General features: G+C 46.9%; 1 protein-coding gene across 2 annotated transcripts in view; it reads right to left on the bottom strand.

Moving 5' to 3' along the window:
* ARHGEF25 (Rho guanine nucleotide exchange factor 25) overlaps nucleotides 1-21,311 on the bottom strand; it is a 116,133-nt gene that overhangs the window by 41,653 nt on the left and 53,169 nt on the right. For both annotated transcript variants that reach the window (XM_015416537.1, XM_015416538.1), the window contains one exon: nucleotides 4,963-5,273. In XM_015416537.1, the coding sequence (XP_015272023.1) occupies nucleotides 4,963-5,273 (311 nt within the window). The remainder of the gene's footprint in view (nucleotides 1-4,962; nucleotides 5,274-21,311) is intronic.

Below are 21,311 nucleotides of genomic sequence, written 5' to 3'. Positions count from 1 at the left end.
TGGAGAAATTGTAGAGGAGCCAGTCCTAACATCCAATATGGAAGCAACCCTAGAGGCATATCTATTAATTAGGAAAATACTTGAAATAGTCCCTGTGCATTATTTCAGTGCATGGACATACGTCAACACTTCAATCTATAAATACTTGCTTAGGCAAGAAACTGTACTGTCTTTATTATGCAGGACTGTTCGTATCACTTAAATGGAAAACTGATTTCCACTTATCTAGTGGGACTGAGATGCCTACCAAGCAGTCGTGGGGTTATTTTGGAGGGGGGTCCCTGCCAGAAGTCTTGTCATTTCTGCCTTTCTATCCTTTCAGATCTGCCATTGCAGAATTGTGGGGGGGGGGCTGTGAGAGTTGTGGGCATGCTTTCCTTGCTTGTCTGGTGTGGATGGGGTGCCCACCCAATTGTTGTTGTGGGGTTACTTTGGGGAGCCTCTGTCAGAAGTCTTGTCATGCATGCCTTTTCTGTCTTTCCAAATCTGCCTTTGGAGAATTGTGAATGGCCCAGCCAATCGTTTTTCTATGCATAATAGAAGAATACACCATGGTGTTTCAGTCTGGGGGGGGTATGAGAGTTGTGAGCTGCTTCCATTGCTTGTCTGGTGTGGCTAGGGTGCTGTGGGGTAACTTTGAGAAACCCATGTCAGAACTCTGGGGCAGTCTGGTTTTCTGTTCTTCAGGACCTGCCTTCGGAGACTTGGGGGGGGGGGCTGTGAGGGTAGAGGGGATACTTGTCTTGCTTCTAGTGTCTACTGGGGCGAGCTGCCCAGGTGAGGTTTCCCTGTGAATTTGGTGTCACTGGCTTGTTCCTGGGCCGTTGCATGCATATAGACACTCAACTCCAGCTGGGGTCTGGAGTTCTCCAAGTATTATGACTGATATCCAGACCACAGAGACAAATTGAATTGAAGAAAATCATAGCTGAGCACCCTGCCCTTCCCAGACTCTACCATCCTCAGGCTTTGCACCCAAATCTCCAGGAATCCCCTACACAAATCTGGCAACCTAGCTCAAACGTTCAGTGTTAACTGGTGTGAAATTCCTGTGTTTTAAGTTAGGAAGGAAGAAGGTACTGCAGAGTTACTTTGTAAGTAGGTAATGAAAACCCCTGGACTAAGTTATCAAATGTAAGCTGTGAATGGTCACAGGTCCTGTCCACCACCACCACCACCACCACCCAGCAGCGGAACTGTTAGAGAGCTCTCAGGCACTCAGCTTTCTGGGTTCAATCATTCTTTAAAAAACAAACAGTGAGCAAATAGATGAAATATTCCATTTTATATCACTGTGAAGGAAACCCTGCCCCACACTGAAAACCTCCAAAGCTTGCTATTGTCTTTTCCCTTATCTAATTACTGAAATATCTTTTTCAGCCCTGTCACACCTATTTACATACTTTACTTCTCACTGTGAGAGGCTGCAGAAAGGATTTCATGGTAACAAACAGGCAATTGAGGACCTGGTTTGAACCTTGCAATCTCAGTGGGATAGCTCATTTGTTCAGCATTGTAGCTTGTTGAAAATATAGTCAGCAACAAATAATAATATATAATTGGTAATGTATAATAAGAGAGAAAACAGGAAGGAGTGATGGAGAGATGAGAAGACTGTGGTTCTGATAAAGACTATTTTCAGTCTTTTTATATAACATCCAAGAATTGCAGAATAACATAATTATTTGATTCTCTTGTAACCAGTTATTTTTATTTATAGTATTGATGTATTAATATTTTAGCCTTAGAGATTAGTCATTTGCAGAGGTCATTTCGGGGGGGATCGCGGGGGATCGCAGTTCCCCCCGGTGAGGTACGGGGGGTGGGGCACATGACGAAGCCCCGCCCCCTGCTTCCGGCCGCCCCGCTTCCGGCCCTCATTCAGCCAGGAGGAGGCAGGAGAAGAGGGAGGGTAAGTTGCCCCTCATGGGGCTCGGCAGTGGAGCTGCAAGGCCGGCGCCGGCGGCCGGGACCATTGGTGGCGGTGTGTGTGGCCTTATGACACATTTCCGGTGATGTCAGGAGGTGTGGCCTTATGGCAAACTTCCGGTGATGTCAGGGTGTGTGGCATATGCTAATGAGTTATGCTAATGAGTCCCCCTAGCTCTTTTTCTGCGAAATGACCGCTGGAAATGACATAAATTAAATGCCATCACTTATTCTTGGACTAGACCGATGCCAAGTTTCCAAGCATCCTGACTATCTTTTAAAGTAAAAATGGGTGCCACACTGGGGTATGTATGTTAGGATCGCCAGGTCGTCCCTGGCCACTGGCAGGGGGTGGGGAGGCAGGATCGCCAGATCCAGGTTGGGGAACTCCTGGAGCTTTGAGGATGGCGCCTGGGGAGGATAGGGACCTCAGTGGAGTACAACGCCACAGAGTCTACCCTCCAAATGAGTCATCTTTCTTCCGGGGAACTGATCTCTGTAGACTGGAGATGAGCTGTAATTCCAGGAGATCCCTAAGGTATGTCTAGCCTCAGGTGGATTTGTGTGTGAACGAGTGAGCCAGGAAACGGATAACAATGGAGCAAAGTTAGACTCTGTTTTTGCAAAAGTCAACATCGACAGAAGCAATTTGGTTTTGGCTTGGACAAAAAAACTATGCAGACATTGGAGACCAGGAACATACATTCCCTCTGGGACCGTCTTCCACAACAACTGCTTCATAGTAAACGCCAGCCCCAGCGTAAGCAGCTGGCACCCCCTCCTCCCTTCCTTAGTGTCAGGAAAGCAATGAGATTGTCAGAGAAAACCCACATTGTTTGTTATAGCATGGGACAGAAGGACATGCATTGGGGGGGGGGACGACAGAAACATAGTTTTGATTGTAGATCAGTGAACTGACTTGCATCCGTGCCAGGCCTCCCCCCCTCCCCCACAGTAATTAATTCCAGTGCCCAGCTTCCAGCCTCGCGCATAAGCCCCACTAATTCCTCTAAAATGATGAGGCATCTCTTTCATGCCAATAGAATGCCATCTCTTTCATGCCAATAGAATGCCAGGCACTGTAGAGAACAGAAAGCTGTCCCCTGTCCAGAGCGCTTGTGATCTATGAGCGATGTACAAATGAGTGAAAACAAATCATTTGGGGGAACCAGATCGGTCATTTTATTATATTTGAGCTTAAGGTTATGCAACCTACGGCTCTAGGGCCAAAGGTGGCTCGGTGCAGAACCAAATATGGGTCTTCCAAAAAAAAAAAAGAGAAAATTAAATCTTTCACTTAATATTGGAAGGGCAGGTGGAATCTTAGTAGGGATGCCAGCTCTGAGCTGGGAAATACCTTGAGATTTTGGGGGTGGAGCCTGGGGAGGGTGGGGTTTGGGGAGGGGAGGGTGTAATACCATAGAGTCCACCCTCCAAAGTGGCCATTTTTCGCAGGGCTATTTATCTTGGTCTTCTGGAGATCAACTATAATAACGGGAGATCTCTAGGTACCACCTGGAGGTTCCCAATACAAGATGTTAGAATAACCGGTATGTCGAGGGAATGGTAGGCCAAGGTTTTTATGTGACTAGAGAGCTTCTTGGAGATGCTTTACAGAAAAGGGAAATGCTACAAGATGAAATGTTGCCAGTAATTCAAGTAGAAATCGTGCGCACATTTATGCCGACGCACTACAAAAATCATGCAAGGCACTCCTATGTCTGTTCATTACCTATCGTAAGACGTTGTGGGCATCACTTCCTAATAAAGGACTTGCAGCCATCAGTGTTCGGGCTGTCAGACCTTTATGGGTTATTAATTGACATGTCACTTACCAGCAACGTTAAGCTGCATAGGTTCAGTTATGCAAATGGTTTTTCATAAACCAGCTTTCTGTTGATCTCTTGATCTGAATGTTGACGTCATGTGGATTTTTAATTGTAGGACAGTTGCTCACCCCTGATCTAGAGTTTATCCAATTTCCAGGATGCAGTTTCAGATCTAGGCAATTCTTGGGCACGTAGATTTGAAATTCAAGGGGCTCTAACAATGCTGAAGGCTTCAATAATTCTTATATACCCTGCCACACGTGGGCACTATATGCACGGTTGATATTTATGGACATCCCCTTTGTTTCGCCCTGACTTGGATGACCTAGGCTAGCCTGATCTAAACAGACCTTGGAAGGGTGAAGGACAGAGACCAACAGATTAGTTAGGCAGGGAGTTTCAGGGGAGAATCACTAGCCAGTGGGGGTAGGGGAAGCTGAGACAGCTCTGAGGCTGCATTTGTGACCTACTGAGGGGAAGGAGCAATACAGGCAGGCCCTCTGCAAAAAATATGATATTTCATATTTGTGCCAGTCACTGCCTCTCAGCCTAACCTACTTTGCAGGGTTGTTGTGAGAACAAAATGAAGGGTAAACCATATATGCCACCCTGAGCACCTTGGAGGAAGCATGGGATAAAACTGGATAGATGGATGGACAGAATTTGGAAAGGATACTGGATGGTACAGTGATGCACCCCATTGTATTTCCTTCGGGAAGATCTGACAGAGGAGTATTGCTCACGTTCAAATACCTGCTAGGTTTATGTTTTAGGAATAAATTTTGCCCTGGGTCAATCTGTGGGCGGTGGCCTTTCCCTGCAGCCTGTGGCTTGGCTCGCTTGCTTGAGTTGTCTTCAGCCATTTGCTCTATAAACCTCTTTCTGCCACGTCTCAGCTTTCTGCTTGTTGGCTAGGTAGCTCTGCTTTGTGGCTAGAGGTCTTGAAGGACACATTCTTTTAGCCCCCTGTAATGCTGTCTCATCAGATCTTGGACGATAAGCAGGGTTGGCCCTGGTTGGTACTTAGATGGGAAACCACTGAGGAAGTTAGTGTTGCTACACAGAGGCAGGCAAGTTAGGGTTGCTATGCAGAGGCCACCTCTGTTCCTCTCTTGCCTTGAAAGCCCTACGGGGTCAACGTAAGTCAGCTGACAACACTTTCTACCACGGATTCTGCCACTCCACATATTTTTCTCTCTCTCACCGTGCCAACTGGCTCTCGTGGGACGGCAAAGGGCCCCTCCACCTGGCCCAGCGAGCCCAAGTCGATGCTCTTGCGATCCTCTTGACGCCCATGCCGCCGCGTCCGGCCCTCTGCTTTCCTGAGCGGGCGGTCGCCCCGAGGTAGCCCACCGGCACTTAGCTTGCGCACGGGGTTGGTCAGCCATTTCTTGAGGGTGCTGACTGAATGGCGGGAGGCAGGAGAACTGGGAGCGGAACTGCTGGATGCCTGTGGCTGGATCGAGGCCACCGAGGCGGAGATGCTGCCCTCGCTGCCTGCGATGGAGTACGGATCTGGAGGGGAAAGGACAACGGACAGCATTGAGTATGGGGGCAGGTAACGGAGTGATGCTGAAGACAAGCACAGAGACAGAAGCACCAGGCCAAAGCTTAATTCTTGGAAAGAGAAGAAGAACCTGGTCTCCGGCCCAGAGGGAACTACTCCTTTTGATTTGAAACCCCTCCCCCTTGTTTTGGTCCGTGAAGGTTGGTAAGAGTCACTCAGGAGCAGTGTTCCCTCTAAGCTGAGTGAGCGTGAGCTAGCTCACAGTTTCTTAGCCTCCGAATCACACATTTTTGTCTTGGCTCAGGGAGGAGGGCTCCAGATCAAACTGATTTATGCAGCAGCCAAATGGCTCGCTCACAACTTTAACGCCGGCAGCTCACCAAGTAGAATTTTTGCTCACAAGGCCCCACAGCTTAGAGGGAACATTGCTCAGGAGTGAGTAAAAAGGCACTCTGCACACACTCAAAGATATTAGGCCATAGCTTCTGAACAGTGGTTCCCAACCTTTTTAGTATGATGACCCACAAGTCCAAATTTACTTTTTTTTTAACCAGAACATTTTATTCGTATTCAACCATAAAGTATAACAACAAACAGCAAAAGTTACAGAAATCCACTTATCCTACCAATGCAATCAAATATACAATCAAAGAGAGGTTCCACGGAACAAAGCCATAAAGGTCATAGAAACATTAACCCAATAGCAACAACTTGTACTTCGCATTGTAAATAGTTTTCCAGTCAAAATCATCAAAAGTGAGTTTTTCAATGATAGGATACCATTTCCCAACAGGACTAAGTATTTCACATTCATTTCGGTCTGTGGTGTTATAAATAGAAATGGTGTCATACAAAAAGTATCTCAAGTGATGTCATCACTCTGGGGACGTCATGCAGGGGATGCTCTGGTACTTGGGTAAAACTCTATGGGTTTTTTTGCCCTCAAATCATAGAGTTGGAACATTGCTCAGGAGTGAGTAAAAAGGCACTCTGCACACACTCAAAGATATTAGGCCATAGCTTCTGAACAGTGGTTCCCAACCTTTTTAGTATGATGACCCACAAAATTTACTTGATGTGGAGACCTAATTCAGGGCTAACCCGAGGCCAGTGTGGCTCGCCCCTTTCTCTTGTCCTCTTGCTTTCCATGCACTGAACAGCTCCTACCAACTTTCCACCTTTTTTTCTTCCTCTTGCAGTTCTGAACATAAAGTTACTAGTTGCCAGACAGATTTCCCTCCTGCTCCCAGTATTGTTGAAAAGGGAGGTAGAGGCAAGAAAAGGAGAAGCTGACAAGGAAAGAAGAGAAAGAATGACGCAAAGGGTGGGAGTGGCCACTAGGGAGGGCTGGCCGGAGACCCACTTTCAGAGGTTTCGTGACCCACTTTTGGGTCCTGACCCACGGGTTAGGAAACACTGGCTCGGAGCACATTCTTTGCTCAGATTCAGTACTCAGCATCTCCGTGTAAGTGGATCTCAAGCTGCCAGTTCAGACTATGGAGAGTTTGTGAAGGTAAATAGGTCAGTGCGGCCTGGGCGAGCAGTCTGACTCCATATGGCAGCTTCATTGTCGAATGGGTTCCGGAACCGAATGGGTTCTGGAACCAGGGCACGTGTCGAATTAAGAGCTGAACTCAGTGTGAGAAAGGAATAGAATTACGTCATCTTCCAACTCTCAGGTTACGTTTGCTTGAGCCAGATTCTTGACTGCAGCCTATAAAATCCTCAAGGAATACGTTACGGAGTGACACAGACGATCCTTGAGCCTTTTGAACGTCTTAGTTTTCAAAAGACTAAAAATCCTGTTCTTTTTAAAATACTTGTATTTTAAAGTTTTTATCTAACTATTTCCAGTTTAATGGCTGTGTACCTAGAATACGGTATCCAACTATGTGTTTCTAACTGATTTGGGCTGGTTATGTACTGAAATAAACTGAACTGAAACTGAATTATGTCATCTCTGGTGGCTCTTCCCATGATACAATTATTCCCTCCACTCTGCAATATAGAAATGTACCTATTGGGATGTTTGTTTTGGTTAAAGGAGTCTTCCCTGGGAGGAGTTCTGTCAGTTCATTGTACCTGGGTGGTATCCCTTATGACTCCTTCAACAGGTAGTCATATCTCCTTAAGAGCCATTAGATATCCCCATGATTTAACTAACAACACCAACATCCATGCCTACTCTTGAGGATGTATGGTTATTTAGAACATGATGCACAGCTGACTTGTGAGATGTGGCACTTTTGCCGGGCAAAGTAAATTGGGTGCAATGCCAGTGCATTTCTTTCTTTCTGAGAGCCAGTTTGGTGTAGTGGTTAAGTGCGCACACTCTAATCTGGGAGAACCGGGTTTGATTCTCCACTCCTCCACTTGCACCTGCTGGATGACCTTGGGCAAGCCATAGTTCTGGCATAGCTGTTCTTGAAAAAGAGCAGTTTGTCAGAGCTCTCTCAGCCCCACCTACCTCACAAGGTGTCTGTTGTGGGGAGGGGAAGGGAAAGGAGTTTGTAAGCCACTCTGAGACTCCCTTGGGTAGTGAAGGGCGGGGTATAAATTCAATCTCTTATTCTCTTCTTCCTTCCTTCCTTCTATAGCCTGCCTTTCTCACTGAGACTCAAGGTGGATTACAAAAGTTTGGAAGTGGTCAGAAGCAGCAGACAAAGCGGATCCATGACAATTCTACAGTGCATCTGGGGGAGCTGTTTTCTAAGGAGAAGGAGAGAGATTTGCACATGATGAGCCGCATTCTCTTTCATCATTATTTCAAAGATTCTAGAGCGGAACCCTGGCAATGAAAAGAGATTCCATTTATAACCTGGTATGTGGGTATGCATTCTGGCACATTATTTGTGTGCGCAAATTTGCATCGAGAATGTGTGCAAATGTATTCAGCTGCAGGAAAATGAGGGCCCATGTACACAGTCAATGTGAAGCGGTGCCACAGAGGGCTGTGTGTGGAGTCACTAGACTGCTAGATAGCTTGCAGCCCCCAACTTCGCATCTGGGTTGGCTCTGCCGAATCAATCACACGCAGCCAGGAATGACCATGGAGCCATGCAACCATAAGCACAGCACCATCCATTTGTTAATATTATTCTTACATCCCACTTTGTATGTGTATCCCTTGATTTCACTATAACAGGGGTTCCCAACCTTTGAGGAACCGTGGGCACCTTTGAGTGCAACTACAAAATGGCTGCCGTAGCAGGCAGAGCCATACACACAGAAAAAGCCCAAATGCAGATGAGAAGAGGGGTAACTTAAATACGCTTGAAATAGGAGTGAGATAAGATAAAATCAACACCGTGGTGGCAGCTGCAACTGAAACAACCTTATTTTATTCTGCACAGCCAATCAAATCTCCAATAGCCAATCAGAAACCCTGCTAGGCAAGAGATCCCACACTTTCTGAAAATACTGGGTGGGCATCAGGAAAGTGTTGGAATATGCAAGGTCTATCGTGCATATATAGAGAAGATGACAAGAACATCCTGCAGGGGGCAGGAGAGGGGACAACTAGTTAGCAGAGAGATTAGGGACTCCCTACTATTTTCAGATTGTCTCCTTCCTGTCTCCTGATTGGCTCAGTTAGGTCTCCTTTCTGCTCCTGCTGAGAACTTTTAGTTTACTGACCTCCAACTAGCTAGGCAGTTAGACTTTTCTTTCTCTCTACTCTTTCTTACAAAGTTTGTTCTCTTCTTAATAAACCGGACTTTATTCTTTAACCAGCTTGTGTTCCGTTTTACTGCATATTGAAACTCTGCCAACGGAAAGGTGTTGGCAGGCACCATGGTGCCCACGGACACCATGATGGGAGCCCTGCTCTATATGCTTGAAGTTGGTTCGGTGCCACAGAGGGCTGTGTGTGGAGTCACTAGACTGCTAGATAGCTTGCAGCCCCCAACTTCGCATCTGGGTTGGCTCTGCCGAATCAATCACACGCAGCCAGGAATGACCATGGAGCCATGCAACCGTAAGCACAGCACCATCCATTTGTTAATATTATTCTTACATCCCACTTTGTATGTGTATCCCTTGATTTCACTATAACAGGGGTTCCCAACCTTTGAGGAACCGTGGGCACCTTTGAGTGCAACTACAAAATGGCTGCCGTAGCAGGCAGAGCCATACACACAGAAAAAGCCCAAATGCAGATGAGAAGAGGGGTAACTTAAATACGCTTGAACTAGGAGTGAGAGAAGATAAAATCAACACCGTGGTGGCAGCTGCAACTGAAACAACCTTATTTTATTCTGCACAGCCAATCAAATCTCCAATAGCCAATCAGAAACCCTGCTAGGCAAGAGATCCCACACTTTCTGAAAATACTGGGTGGGCATCAGGAAAGTGTTGGAATATGCAAGGTCTATCGTGCATATATAGAGAAGATGACAAGAACATCCTGCAGGGGGCAGGAGAGGGGACAACTAGTTAGCAGAGAGATTAGGGACTCCCTACTATTTTCAGATTGTCTCCTTCCTGTCTCCTGATTGGCTCAGTTAGGTCTCCTTTCTGCTCCTGGTGAGAACTTTTAGTTTACTGACCTCCAACTAGCTAGGCAGTTAGACTTTTCTTTCTCTCTACTCTTTCTTACAAAGTTTGTTCTCTTCTTAATGAACGGACTTTATTCTTTAACCAGCTTGTGTTCCGTTTTACTGCATATTGAAACTCTGCCAACGGAAAGGTGTTGGCAGGCACCATGGTGCCCACGGACACCATGATGGGAGCCCTGCTCTATATGCTTGAAGTTGGTTCACACCTACATGTGGGCACTTGATGACTACAATCATCAGGCAGTTAATCGCATGGTGTGAATAGGCGATTACGAATACAAGAGCCACCAAGAGAATGTTCATATCTCTTCAGGTCATGTCTGTTGCAAGACTTTTCAAGAGGAGTCAGTTCACACATTCAGCAGCCAAGTATCAAAAAGCAGAGAAGCCAAGTGGATGTATATGCCTGTAGGAATCGGTGGCTAAATGTGAGGACTGACTCAATTGAAGAGCAGTGTGTTATGGGAGTTCTACCTGGAATCTGTATGTAGACCACTTATAATACGTGGATCACCACTTGATGCATCAAATGATCAACATACCAGCCCTTTTATCCTAGGTCAGGGGTCCCCAACCTCTTTGAGCAAGGTTGCTAGGTCCTTCCTAGTCCCCGGCGGTTTTTGGAGCAGTTGGGGATCGGCACCCTGCCCCCATGCGCCTGTTCTCCAAGCGGCAAATTCGCCACTTGGAGTTCAGGCCCCCCCCCCCACTACTTGCTCCCTTTAAATACTTTGGGCAAGAAGCGGGGGCCATGTGCACCTGCAGTACAAGTAGCAAATTTGCCACTTGGAGTACAGGCATGCACCCCCCCACCCCCCGCTTCTTGCCCAAAGCTTTGGGCAAGAAGCGTGTGTGTGTGTGGGGGGAAATTCACTGCTTGGAGTTCAGGCGTACAGCCAGTGGTCACCTCTCTCCCTCCCCTCCTGCAAGATTTAAAGGGCCCTCCAGCTGGTTGGAGGGCCATGTGATCCTGCCAATTAGCTGGAGGGTCCATTAAATCTTGCAGGATGGGAAGGAGAGGGGTGGCTGCCGGTAGCTGCTGCTAGGGGTGGGGTTTAGGGGTGGGGCTCCCCCCGCTGGCCAGGTTCCACCAAACTGGGGTATCCCCCACCAACACCTGGGCACTGGCATCCCTATCTTTGAGCCTGTGGGCACCTCCAGAATTCTGATACAGGGTGGCGGACACAATCACAAAATGGCTGCTACAGGAGGTGGAGCCAATCACAAAATGGCTGCCACAGGAGGTGGAGCCAATCACAAAATGGCTGCCACAAGGACACCACAAAATGTCAGGGAGGCAAGTTATACTTAATTCTAAGAGTAACAATTTGACATTTCAGGCAGAATGTCTGTTTAACAGGATGCCTTGTAATTCACAGAGCCAATCAGAAGCCCTCCTGACCAAATGCCCCCCCTAGCTGATCCCACTTTCCAAAAGCACTTAGTGGGCACCAGGAGAGGTGTCAGCGGGTGCCATGGCACCCACAGGCACCACATTGGGGACCCCTCCTAGACTGTCATACAGTTCCCATCTCCGCATTTTAGGGGGTTAGACTCACTTTCAAGAGTAAAACAGTGTCACCATGCCTTTAAGCCATTCTTCGTCTGGTCTTGTGAACTGGCCCCAAGTACATACCCATGTGAAAACAGATATACAAGTGGGTGCACAAAAGGAGGTTTGCACAAATCCAGGGGTCATTTCGTAGAAAAAGAGGTACAGGAGCTCATTAGCATAACTCATTAGCCTACCTTATTTGCATATGCTACGCCCCCTGACGTTACCGGAAGTGTGTCAGAAGGCAACACCCACCGCTCAGGCACCACTGGAGTGTTTTGGATTGCTAGCTATTGGGGGGGGGGAAAGACAGGTTGCTTACCTGTAACTGGTGATCTTCGAGTGGTCATCTGTGCATTCACACCCTTGGGATACACTGCGCCTGCGCTGAACCTTCTCGGTACCGATAGCTAGCAAAAAGGGATTTTCGCGCCTCTCCCAGGTCACGCGCCGGCTCCACTGCGCATGACCAAGGAGGGGCACGCAGATCCCGCCAGTTCTCTTCTGACCGCCGCGCTGGTAAAAAAAAGTTTGGTACTTAGCAGACCGAGGCAGAAGGCGTCCTACCAGCGCGGCGGTCAGAAGAGAACTGGCGGGATCTGCGTGCCCCTCCTTGGTCATGCGCAGTGGAGTCGGCGCGTGACCTGGGAGAGGCGCGAAAATCCCTTTTTGCTAGCTATCGGTACCGAGAAGGTTCAGCGCAGGCGCAGTGTATCCCAAGGGTGTGATGCACAGAGACCACGAAGAAGATCATGTAGATCTGCCCTCGCAGAGGAGGGAGAGCTTGTACCTGAATAAAACTTGGTCTTAAAGATGCTGCTGGACTGTTTTGGACCAGGGGGGCTCTGCAACATACCTGGCTGCTTCTTGCTCTGACTGAGGGCTGCTGGGCGCAGGGGGTGGGGCTTGTTGCATGTGCCCACCGCCTGAGCTCTTTACTGCCGGAGCTCCACTCCTGTGCGCTCCTGCAGGAAATGACCCCTGCACAAATCCCATGTTGGTTCAGTATAGGGAGCAAGTGGAGGGGAGGAAAGAGCAACTATGCTTCCAGAATTGAGCACCACAACATTAGCCTTGCGAGGGCTTGGCAGGAAGAAATAATGCGATGTAGTGGCATGGCACCTGCGCCGGAAATAACTGTGCCTGCGTCAGGAGCCTGTGATGTGTCAAGCCAATGCCACAGGCACCTGACCCCACCTTGAAAATCTGACAGGACAATGTGAGGGGTGTTGCTATGGGAACTGGTCAGCACAATACATGTCTAGGGCCTTGTTAGAACCAAGGCATAGCGTAAATAAACTCCATTTGAACCCACAAAGAGTAGACCTTTCTCACATCTGCAAGGTTTGTTTCTCTACAGCAGAGGTGTCAAACTCATTTGTTACACTGGTTGGGTCTGACATAAATGTCATTTTGTCAGGCCGGGCCACGTGTGCCATAAAATGTAATGCCAGATACTGAAGATATAAACTTTACAAAGGACACAGGCAAACCCAATTAACAATATTGTTTTTTACTCAAAACACAAACAAAAGCAATGGATTCCCAGCAGTGAAAGCAATGGATTTACTGGGGAGCCCACAAAAGCGCCAATAAATATGAATGAATGAATTCATTATTACAGCGCATAGCCAGCAATATAAAACCATACCTGCAAATATTTATCATATAAATAGATTACAATGTCAAAAGTATCCAGATAGTGAATCTATTAATATAAAACAAGGTTAAATAAAAATAGAATTGTACAAGCATTTTAAACTCTAAAACCAAAAATACGGTGTAATAATGGACAGAATTTAGTCTTAAAAAAGATAAAATAACAAGAATAAAAGATCGATTGGATTTAAAAACAAACAGTCCTAACCCAAGTGGCTGCCTGGACGCTGATGAGCTTTTACAACCAAAAAACAAAATTTCGCTATCTGATGTAGCGCTATATGGTCAGAATTGAAAGCAATTTCTCTATCTTATCCTGATCTGAGGAGCCAACCAAGAGAGGGCCAATACGTTTTGTGCGAGCTTCGTTATATAATGGGCATCTCAGGAACACATGTTCCTGGGATTCGATCTCCCCAGACGCACACATCCATAGCCTCTCATTTCGGGGAGTTTTCTTGAATTTGTCCTCAAGAACTGCAGAAGGTAAGGCAGAGCATCTAGCCAGAGTATACGCCCTCCTAAGTTTATTTGACTCCAAAACAGATAAGTATGGGGCTTGAGCAACAATATATTTACTACTGTATGGCGGTAAAAAGGCAGGGGTCGCCTGTACGTCCAGTTGGCGTTCGATGTCTTTAATCCTCTGCCTGACCACTAGCTTAGCTTGATCGCCACCCCTTTCCAAAAGCTCTTGGGGGGAAAATCGTAGAAGCGTAATTTTCCGAATAGTATAGGTCAGCCATTCAAATTGGTAATCGTCAGTCAGGATTAAAGGCACAAGGCCACATGGATTTAGATTTATCTTTAACCAGAAAAAAATAGAGTGCAAGGTGATCTTGGCTTCAACTTTCATCATGCCAGTCTCTAGCCGTACCATTGCATTGGTGAACGCCAATAAATACATTTAAGCATATGCAAGACTAGCTTTTCCCCAAGGGATACAATAAAAGGGGGAGTACCTTATATTTCCACATGCCAGTTGATTGCGGGCCGGGCAAAAGCCCTAGATGGGACAGTCCTGACCCCTGGCCCTTATGTTTGACACCCCTGCTCAACAGTCCTGGAAAACTAGAAGATCAGAGAAAGCTAAATCTTCTCCCCTCATTTCTAGTTTTTTTTTGGTCGTATTAACTTCTTCCATTTTAAGTCCCAAAAGCAGAATTTCCGGTGCTTTTTTAAAAGAACATTTCAGTATTTTTTGCATTTCATTGTGGACTTTTGTCCAAATTTCAAGTTTTTTTTTAATGAAGGAATTCATTTTTGTAAAGAGGAATATTTGATCTTGTGATTTCCCACCCGCTCTCTGAAGTGATACAGCTTAAGGTAGATGTATCACCTCAGCCAGAGTTTTGTACAAGGAGAAAATTTGTACAGAAAATTTGTACAGAGTAGCATTTGATCTTTTGATTTCCTACCTGCTATCTGAACTGGTAGAGCCAAGAGGTAAATGTACTGCCTAGGTGAGAGTTTTCTATAAGGAGAAAAATTATTTTTGTACAGACTAACATTTGAACTTGTGAGGTCCCACCCATTCTCTGAAGTGGGAGGGCCCAGAGGTAGATGTACCATTTCAGTGAGAGAAGTAGGTCTTAGTTTCTTCTACTGGCAATATACAAACAACCTCTAGTTCCACTGGCTTTAAAGAAAAGTCCAAAAAAGCAACCTGGTGTGAGACAGCCAACCAGGAGATGTGTGGAGAGGCATTTGCTGCCCAGCAAGCCAAAAACACATTTAAATCACTGATAAACTTGATACATGTCCCATTTTGGTGGACATTTGAGGTACTTGGGAGAGACAGCTATTAAAACCTTAATCCAACAATTGGTTCATAAGTGTCCAGTGACCACCTGATAACTGCAAAATCCAGAGCTGACCAGTTTGTGTGAAAAACCCTAACACCACAAAGAGAATTAGTTGCCTCAAAACAAAATACTTTCCCACAGACATTCAGTGGCCTGTCATCCAGTTCAGAGAAATGAAGTGATTTAGGTGCGTGAATGAACAGTTAAGGGTCTTTTTATCCCCAAGTCACTGCCTTCAAACTAAGCTAGGGTGGCCATCTAAGGACCAAAACATAGGGGTGGAGGCAGTGGAGACGTCTCTGATCTCTAAAGTTTTTTTTTTTTTTAAGGTAAAGGTAAAGGTTCCCTTGCTCGAAAGCCAGTCGAATCCGACTCTAGGGTTGCGGTGCTCATCTCCGTTTCAAAGCCGAAGAGCCAGCGCTGTCCGAAGATGTTTCCGTGGTCATGTGGCCGGCATGACTAAACACCAAGGCACATGGAACGCTGTTACCTTCCCACCGAAGTGGTACCTATTTATCTACTTGCAATTTCTTGCTTTCGAACTGCTAGGTTGGCAGGAGATGGAACTAGAGATGGGAGCTCACTCCATCATGCGGCACCCAGGTCTCGAACTGCTGAACTACTGATCTTCCACAGCCTGCAGTTCAGCGTCTTAACCACTTGAGCCACCGCAGCTAACTTAATCTTCACTTCGTCTGCTACAGTGCTAGAATTGAGTCGACTGTACTGCAAAGAAGTCTGGGCTGTTCTCCAAGTACAGATAAGTTTATTTCCTTATCTAAGAGTATGACGGACCAAAACATAGGGGAAAAGAGGGGGAACAAACTGCATGTGCTAATTTACATTCATTTGTGCAAATGTATACGTAATTACTATGTATACATTTGCACGTGAAAGCTTATACCTGGAATTGAACTTCGTTGGACTACAACTCAGATCTATTGCTTCAGACCAACAGGGCTACTCACCTGGATCTATGTTTAAATTGAAATGCAACTCACCATTGTGCTAATTCTGTCTGCTAACTGTTGACAGGGTCCTTTTCCAATCCCCTTTGCTCATGCTTCTTATGGCTCATCCACATTCCCCTCAACCGGCCTGGCCAGCCACAGCAGCCCCTCTTCCAAGTGCATTTAGTTCCGGCCACTCTGTGGCTGCTGAGGAATCATACCTCCACAGCCACTTTGGCCAATTTCATAGGGCAGAAATAAATAGGGCTGCCAAATCCCCCCGGGGGGGCGGAAATCCCCCCGCCCCAGAGGCCCGTTCCCCGACGCCGGGGAATCAGGCCCCAGGGGGAACCCCGCCCCAACGTGCACGTCACAGGGAAGTGACGTTATGACGCCGGGCACGCTGGGGGCAGGGCCATGGCCATACAAGGGAAAACATACAAGGGCCATACAAGGAAAAACCCAGCGTGCCCGGTGTCATGACGTCACTTCCCTGTGACGTGCATGCGGTGCGTGCGCGCCGGGAGCCGCGCTGGAGTCCCCCACCGGCAAGGTAGGTAACATTTGGCAACCCTACAAGTAGAACATGGGCATTTCTGAGAATATCTGGCCACCCAGGTGAATTTTATGTCTTTGTGGTAAACATCCTGGAACAGTTACCTTTTGCACCAATGTTTAGAGTCACCAGCCTCCAGGTGGGGCCTGGCGACCTCCCACTATTACAAGTGATCTCCAGACACTAGAGACCAGTTCCCCTGGAGAAAATGGCTGCTCTGAAGGACAGATTCTATGGCACTGCACCCAGCTTGAGTTTTCCTCCTTCCCAAATCCAGGACTCCCCAGGATCCACCCCCAAAATCTCCAGGTATTTCCCAACCCAGAGTTGGCAACCCTACTGTTACACTGGAGCTGTGCTATAGTTCGGGCCTATTATTTAGCTTGCTTTTTTACCCCAACTTTCTCCCCCATGGGGACATGATGCAACTTTCATCATTCCATTCTCCATCATTTTATCCTCACAACAAACCTGTGAGGTAGGTTAGGCTGAAAGACCGTGACTGGCTCAAGGTCTCCCAGTGAGCTTTCATGGCACAGTGGGGATTCAAACCTAGGCCAGCACTCAAGCCACCACACCGTAACTTGGGATCCACCAAGACAAACCCAACCCACCAGAAGATCAATAAACAAAAATGGGCCACGATAGTTTAGTGCCTGATGCAGAATATCCAAATGGCATTCCACACGGCGGTACAAAATAAAAAATATAAATAAAATTGACAGTTTGCTGCTGCTGTTGTTGTTTTTTTAAAACTGCCCCCCAAAGGGGCAGGATTTTATTGCATTTTTCACATAACATACACAAACAATCATAACATAAACAATCATAACATATACATACATACTAACATACAAACAAATACATGGAGGTTATTCTTAATTCTACCAATATTTATACTAATACCCATTCCGCCTTAATAACAATCTCTCATGAACTGTGTAAGCAACTTTTCTGTCTCTATCATCCTAACAGGTATATATTTCATTTAGTAAACTATTGCTCTGTCTCTTGCAAGCTTGCCTACATATAATAACAATTTCTCATGAACTGTGTAAGCAACTTTTCTGTCTCTATCATCCTAACAGGTATATATTTCATTTAGTAAACTATTGGTCTGTCTCTTGCAAGCTTGCCTACATATGTTTGTCATACCAGTTATAAAACCGTGACCAAGTATTCTCAAATGTCGAATCTGTTGCCCGTTATCAATAAAGTCAATTTGTCCAATTCCACAGCCTCCAAGATTTTGTTTACAAGTTCTCGTTTTGTTGGTATCTCCAGTCATTTCCAATATTTTGCATAGAGAACAGTTTGCTGTTTTTTAATAGTACCTCACATTTCTGCCGCCTGACAGAGGCCGCCTTACCTTGCTGATGCTAGCCCCAGCCCTACTTACCTCACCATTATCCTACTCTTCCTCCAAGATGCTCAGACCCATGGTTTTCCTCCTCCATGTCACTCTCACAACAACCCTGTGAGGCAGTTTAGGCTGAGAAGGGACCAAGGTCACCACTAAGTGAGCTTCATGGTCGAAAGGCCATTTGAGCTCAGGTCTCCCTAGTCCTAGTATCAGGTGGGTAGCCATGTTGGTCTGCCGTAGGAAAGCAACATTCGAGTCCAGTAGAACTTTAAAGAACAGCAAAATTTCCACTGCATAAGCTTTCAAGAGTCAAAGCTCTGACAAGGGCAGCTTTGAATCTCAAAAGCTTATGTGATGCAGTGACAAAAAGAGCTAAGGCAATCTTGGGGTGGATCAACTGAGGCATAACATCCAAATCGCAAGTTGTCATAGTCCCACTGTACACCGCATTGGTTCGCACCTGGAGTATTGTGTGCAGTTCTGGAGGCCTCACTTCAAAAAGGATGTGGACAGAATGGAGCGGGTGCAGAGGAGAGTGATGAGGATGATCGGGGGCCTGGAGACCAAGCCCTGTGAGGAAAGGCGGAGGGACTTGGGAATGTTCAGTCTGGAGAAGAGGAGGTTGAGGGGAGACATGATTGCTCTCTTGAAGTATTGGAAGGGCTGTCACTTCTTAGAGGAGGGCAGGGAGCTGTTCCTGTTGGCAGCAGAGGATAGGACTTGCAATAATGGGCTTAAATTAAGGGTAGGAAAAACTTTTTTACAGGAAGAGTTGTTCAACAGTAGAATCAGCTACTTAGGGAAGCAGTGAGCTCCCTCTCACTAGCAATTTTTAAGCAGCGGCTGGACAAACACTTGCCAGGGATGCTCTAGGCTGATCCTACCTTGAGCAGAGGGTTGGACTGGATTCTGTGATTCTACCCTGGAAATCTTATTTGTCTTTAAGGTGCTATGGGACTCAAATCTTGCAAGACATTCTAAACACCATATCATACAGCCCTTATAAACTAACCTGTTCCACTTAGGTCTTAGGGTTGCCAACCTCCAGGTGGTCGCTGGAGATCTCCTGGAATTACAATTGGTCTCCAGATGACTGAGATCAGTTTCCCTGGAGAAAATGCTTGCTTTGAAGGATGGGACTCTATGGCATTGTACCTTGTGGAGGTCCTCCCCTCCCCAAATCCCACTCTCCCTAGGCTCCACCCCCAAATCTCCAGGTCTTTTCCAATCCAGAGCTGGCAACCCTACCAGACTGCCAAACATGGTGGGGAGGGGGCCTGCCAGAGCTACAATATGTGGCTGTTGGACACAGCTTGCTGCAGTTGGGTTCCCTCTCCAATATATTTGTACTTACTTCTAATGAACAGGCTGAGAATTGGGTACTTGGTGGCAACCTGAAAGTTTCATAAGAGTCTCTCCAGTTACAGCAAGGTCTGTGCCACAGAAACAGACCCTTCCTGTGCTAAGCACAAACCACATTCATCTCCCCTGCTTCCTCCCTTCCCTCTCCTATGGGTGATGGGGCAACAGCCTAATATTGGCGGGGGAGGAATGTGCACGGCACGTTCCTTGGCAGCGCCTGTGCAGCTCTCTGGCTGCGCCTTCCACCATCTGTTTTTCAGTAGTCCAATGTGCTGGTGGGTGGAGCCATGTGGGGGAAACTGAAGCTCAGAACTCAGTCAGCACAGAAAACTTTACACATTTTTTCCTATTTCATCACTGCTTTATTTCTCAGAGTTACTGAAGACAGCAGTTCTCAGAATAGTCATATACCAACGAGCTCGCAAAACGTCAGCACTTCTGTTTTCAAAATATTGAAAACTGCAGTCTGTGGAGGGTCGAATCGGAACCTAGAACTCATCCATGGCAGGGCTTCTGTCAGATCCTGTTTGCCAATTAGGGTTGCCATTCCGCAGGTCGGGGCGGGCTGGTCTTGGGGGGAAACCCGCCCCCAAACATCGATGTTGCTGGGCAATGTCCCCGACACAATGATGTCACCTGGAAATGACATCATTGCATTGGGGGTGTCACATGGTGACGCTCTGGTTTTTGGGCAAAACTCTGGCTCGAGGGCAATTTACCATAGTGTTTTGCCCTCAAACCAGAGCGTTGCCGCATGACATCATCACATCGCAGAGCCCCGCCCCACTCCCAGGAGGTTTCCTCCCTCCCCTGGCCGGTGCATTGATAAGACCTGGCAACCCTATTGCCAATGCCAAGACTCAACTGAGCACATGGAAGGGGCCTTTCCCTGCTCTGCTCTCCCACAGAGACAACCGTGGCCTGTCCCCACACAACTGGGAACGAAAACAGTTCACAGGCCCAGCAGAAGTGAGCCCCTGCCTGGCTCTGATTTTAGAGCTTGTGTAATAACACCTTTTGCCCTGACTTGGATAGCCTAGGCGAGGCTAGCCTGATCGCATCAGATCTCGGAAGCTAAGCAGGGTTGGCCCTCATCAGTATTTGAAAGGGAGACTACCAAGGAATACGAGGGTTGTGACATAGAGGCAAGCAATGATAAGCCACCTGTGAACATCTCTTGCTTTGAAAACCCTAGGTTTGACTTGATGGCAAAATAATAATGCCTTTTATTCAAACCAGCCAAAATAACACCACATGCTCTGCGAACTTCCGAGTTCCCCAGAACTCTACCATGCTGGATGTTAAAAACCAAAAGCTGGGGAGGGGGGAGAAAAATACAGCTTTCAGGCCACGGTATTAGACCTCTCTTAGTTGACTTCAATGGGCAAAAGATGTCATTAGCTGGTATCAGATTACACTCTAGTATGTTGGGAAGAAGCAAAAATGGAAACCATCCAGTTGAAAATATAACAACCAGCAATTGATCAAATATATCTCAGATGCCAAAGGGAACTCTGTGCCGGAAAACTCGAAAGCCTGCACAATGTGTTGTGTTATTTTGGTTGGTCTTAGAGCCAAAACTTGGGTATGACGTTTTTGTAACAAGTCGTGTCAGGGTTCCCCAGACCTGACACTCATTCCCTGCAGTTAGACAGCAGCTGTGTGGAATTAGTTTTACAAGCATCACACTCTCTGATCTGGGTTGGTACCATGGTGCTGGGAGAGGAGCCCCCCCCCTTCAGCTTCATCATCCAGGGTTGCCAACCTCCAGGTGTGGCCTGGAGATTTCCCAGTATTCCAACTGACCTCCAGACAACAGAGATTGTTTTCACTGGAGACAATGGCTGCTTTGAAGGGTGGACTCTACGGCATCATACCCTATAGAGATCCCACTGCTCCCCAAATCCTGCCTTCCCCAGGCTCTACCACTCAAATCTGCATGAATTTCCCAACCTGGACCTGGGAACCCTACCCCACCATTTTCCTGACCCAAATCAGGAAACCTGGGCTGCAGATAACAAGAGTCATGAAAAAAGTCACATCTAGCCTGAGGCTTAACAAAAGATGTTACATGAATTTTGTTTCTGGCTTTTGCTTCGAGCCAACATGGCTACCAACTTTTTTGGTGTGTAGTATATAGTGGTTGTGGAGCTGCGGTGGCTCAAGTGGTTAAGACGCTGAACTGCAGGCTGTGGAAGGTCGGTAGTTCAGCAGTTCGAGACTCGAGTGTGCCGCGTGAC

Source organism: Gekko japonicus, unplaced genomic scaffold, assembly GCF_001447785.1.
Source record: "Gekko japonicus isolate JY-2015 unplaced genomic scaffold, Gekko_japonicus_V1.1 scaffold2966, whole genome shotgun sequence".
NCBI lineage: Eukaryota > Metazoa > Chordata > Lepidosauria > Squamata > Gekkonidae > Gekko > Gekko japonicus.
This window is presented reverse-complemented; position numbering and strand designations above follow the sequence as displayed.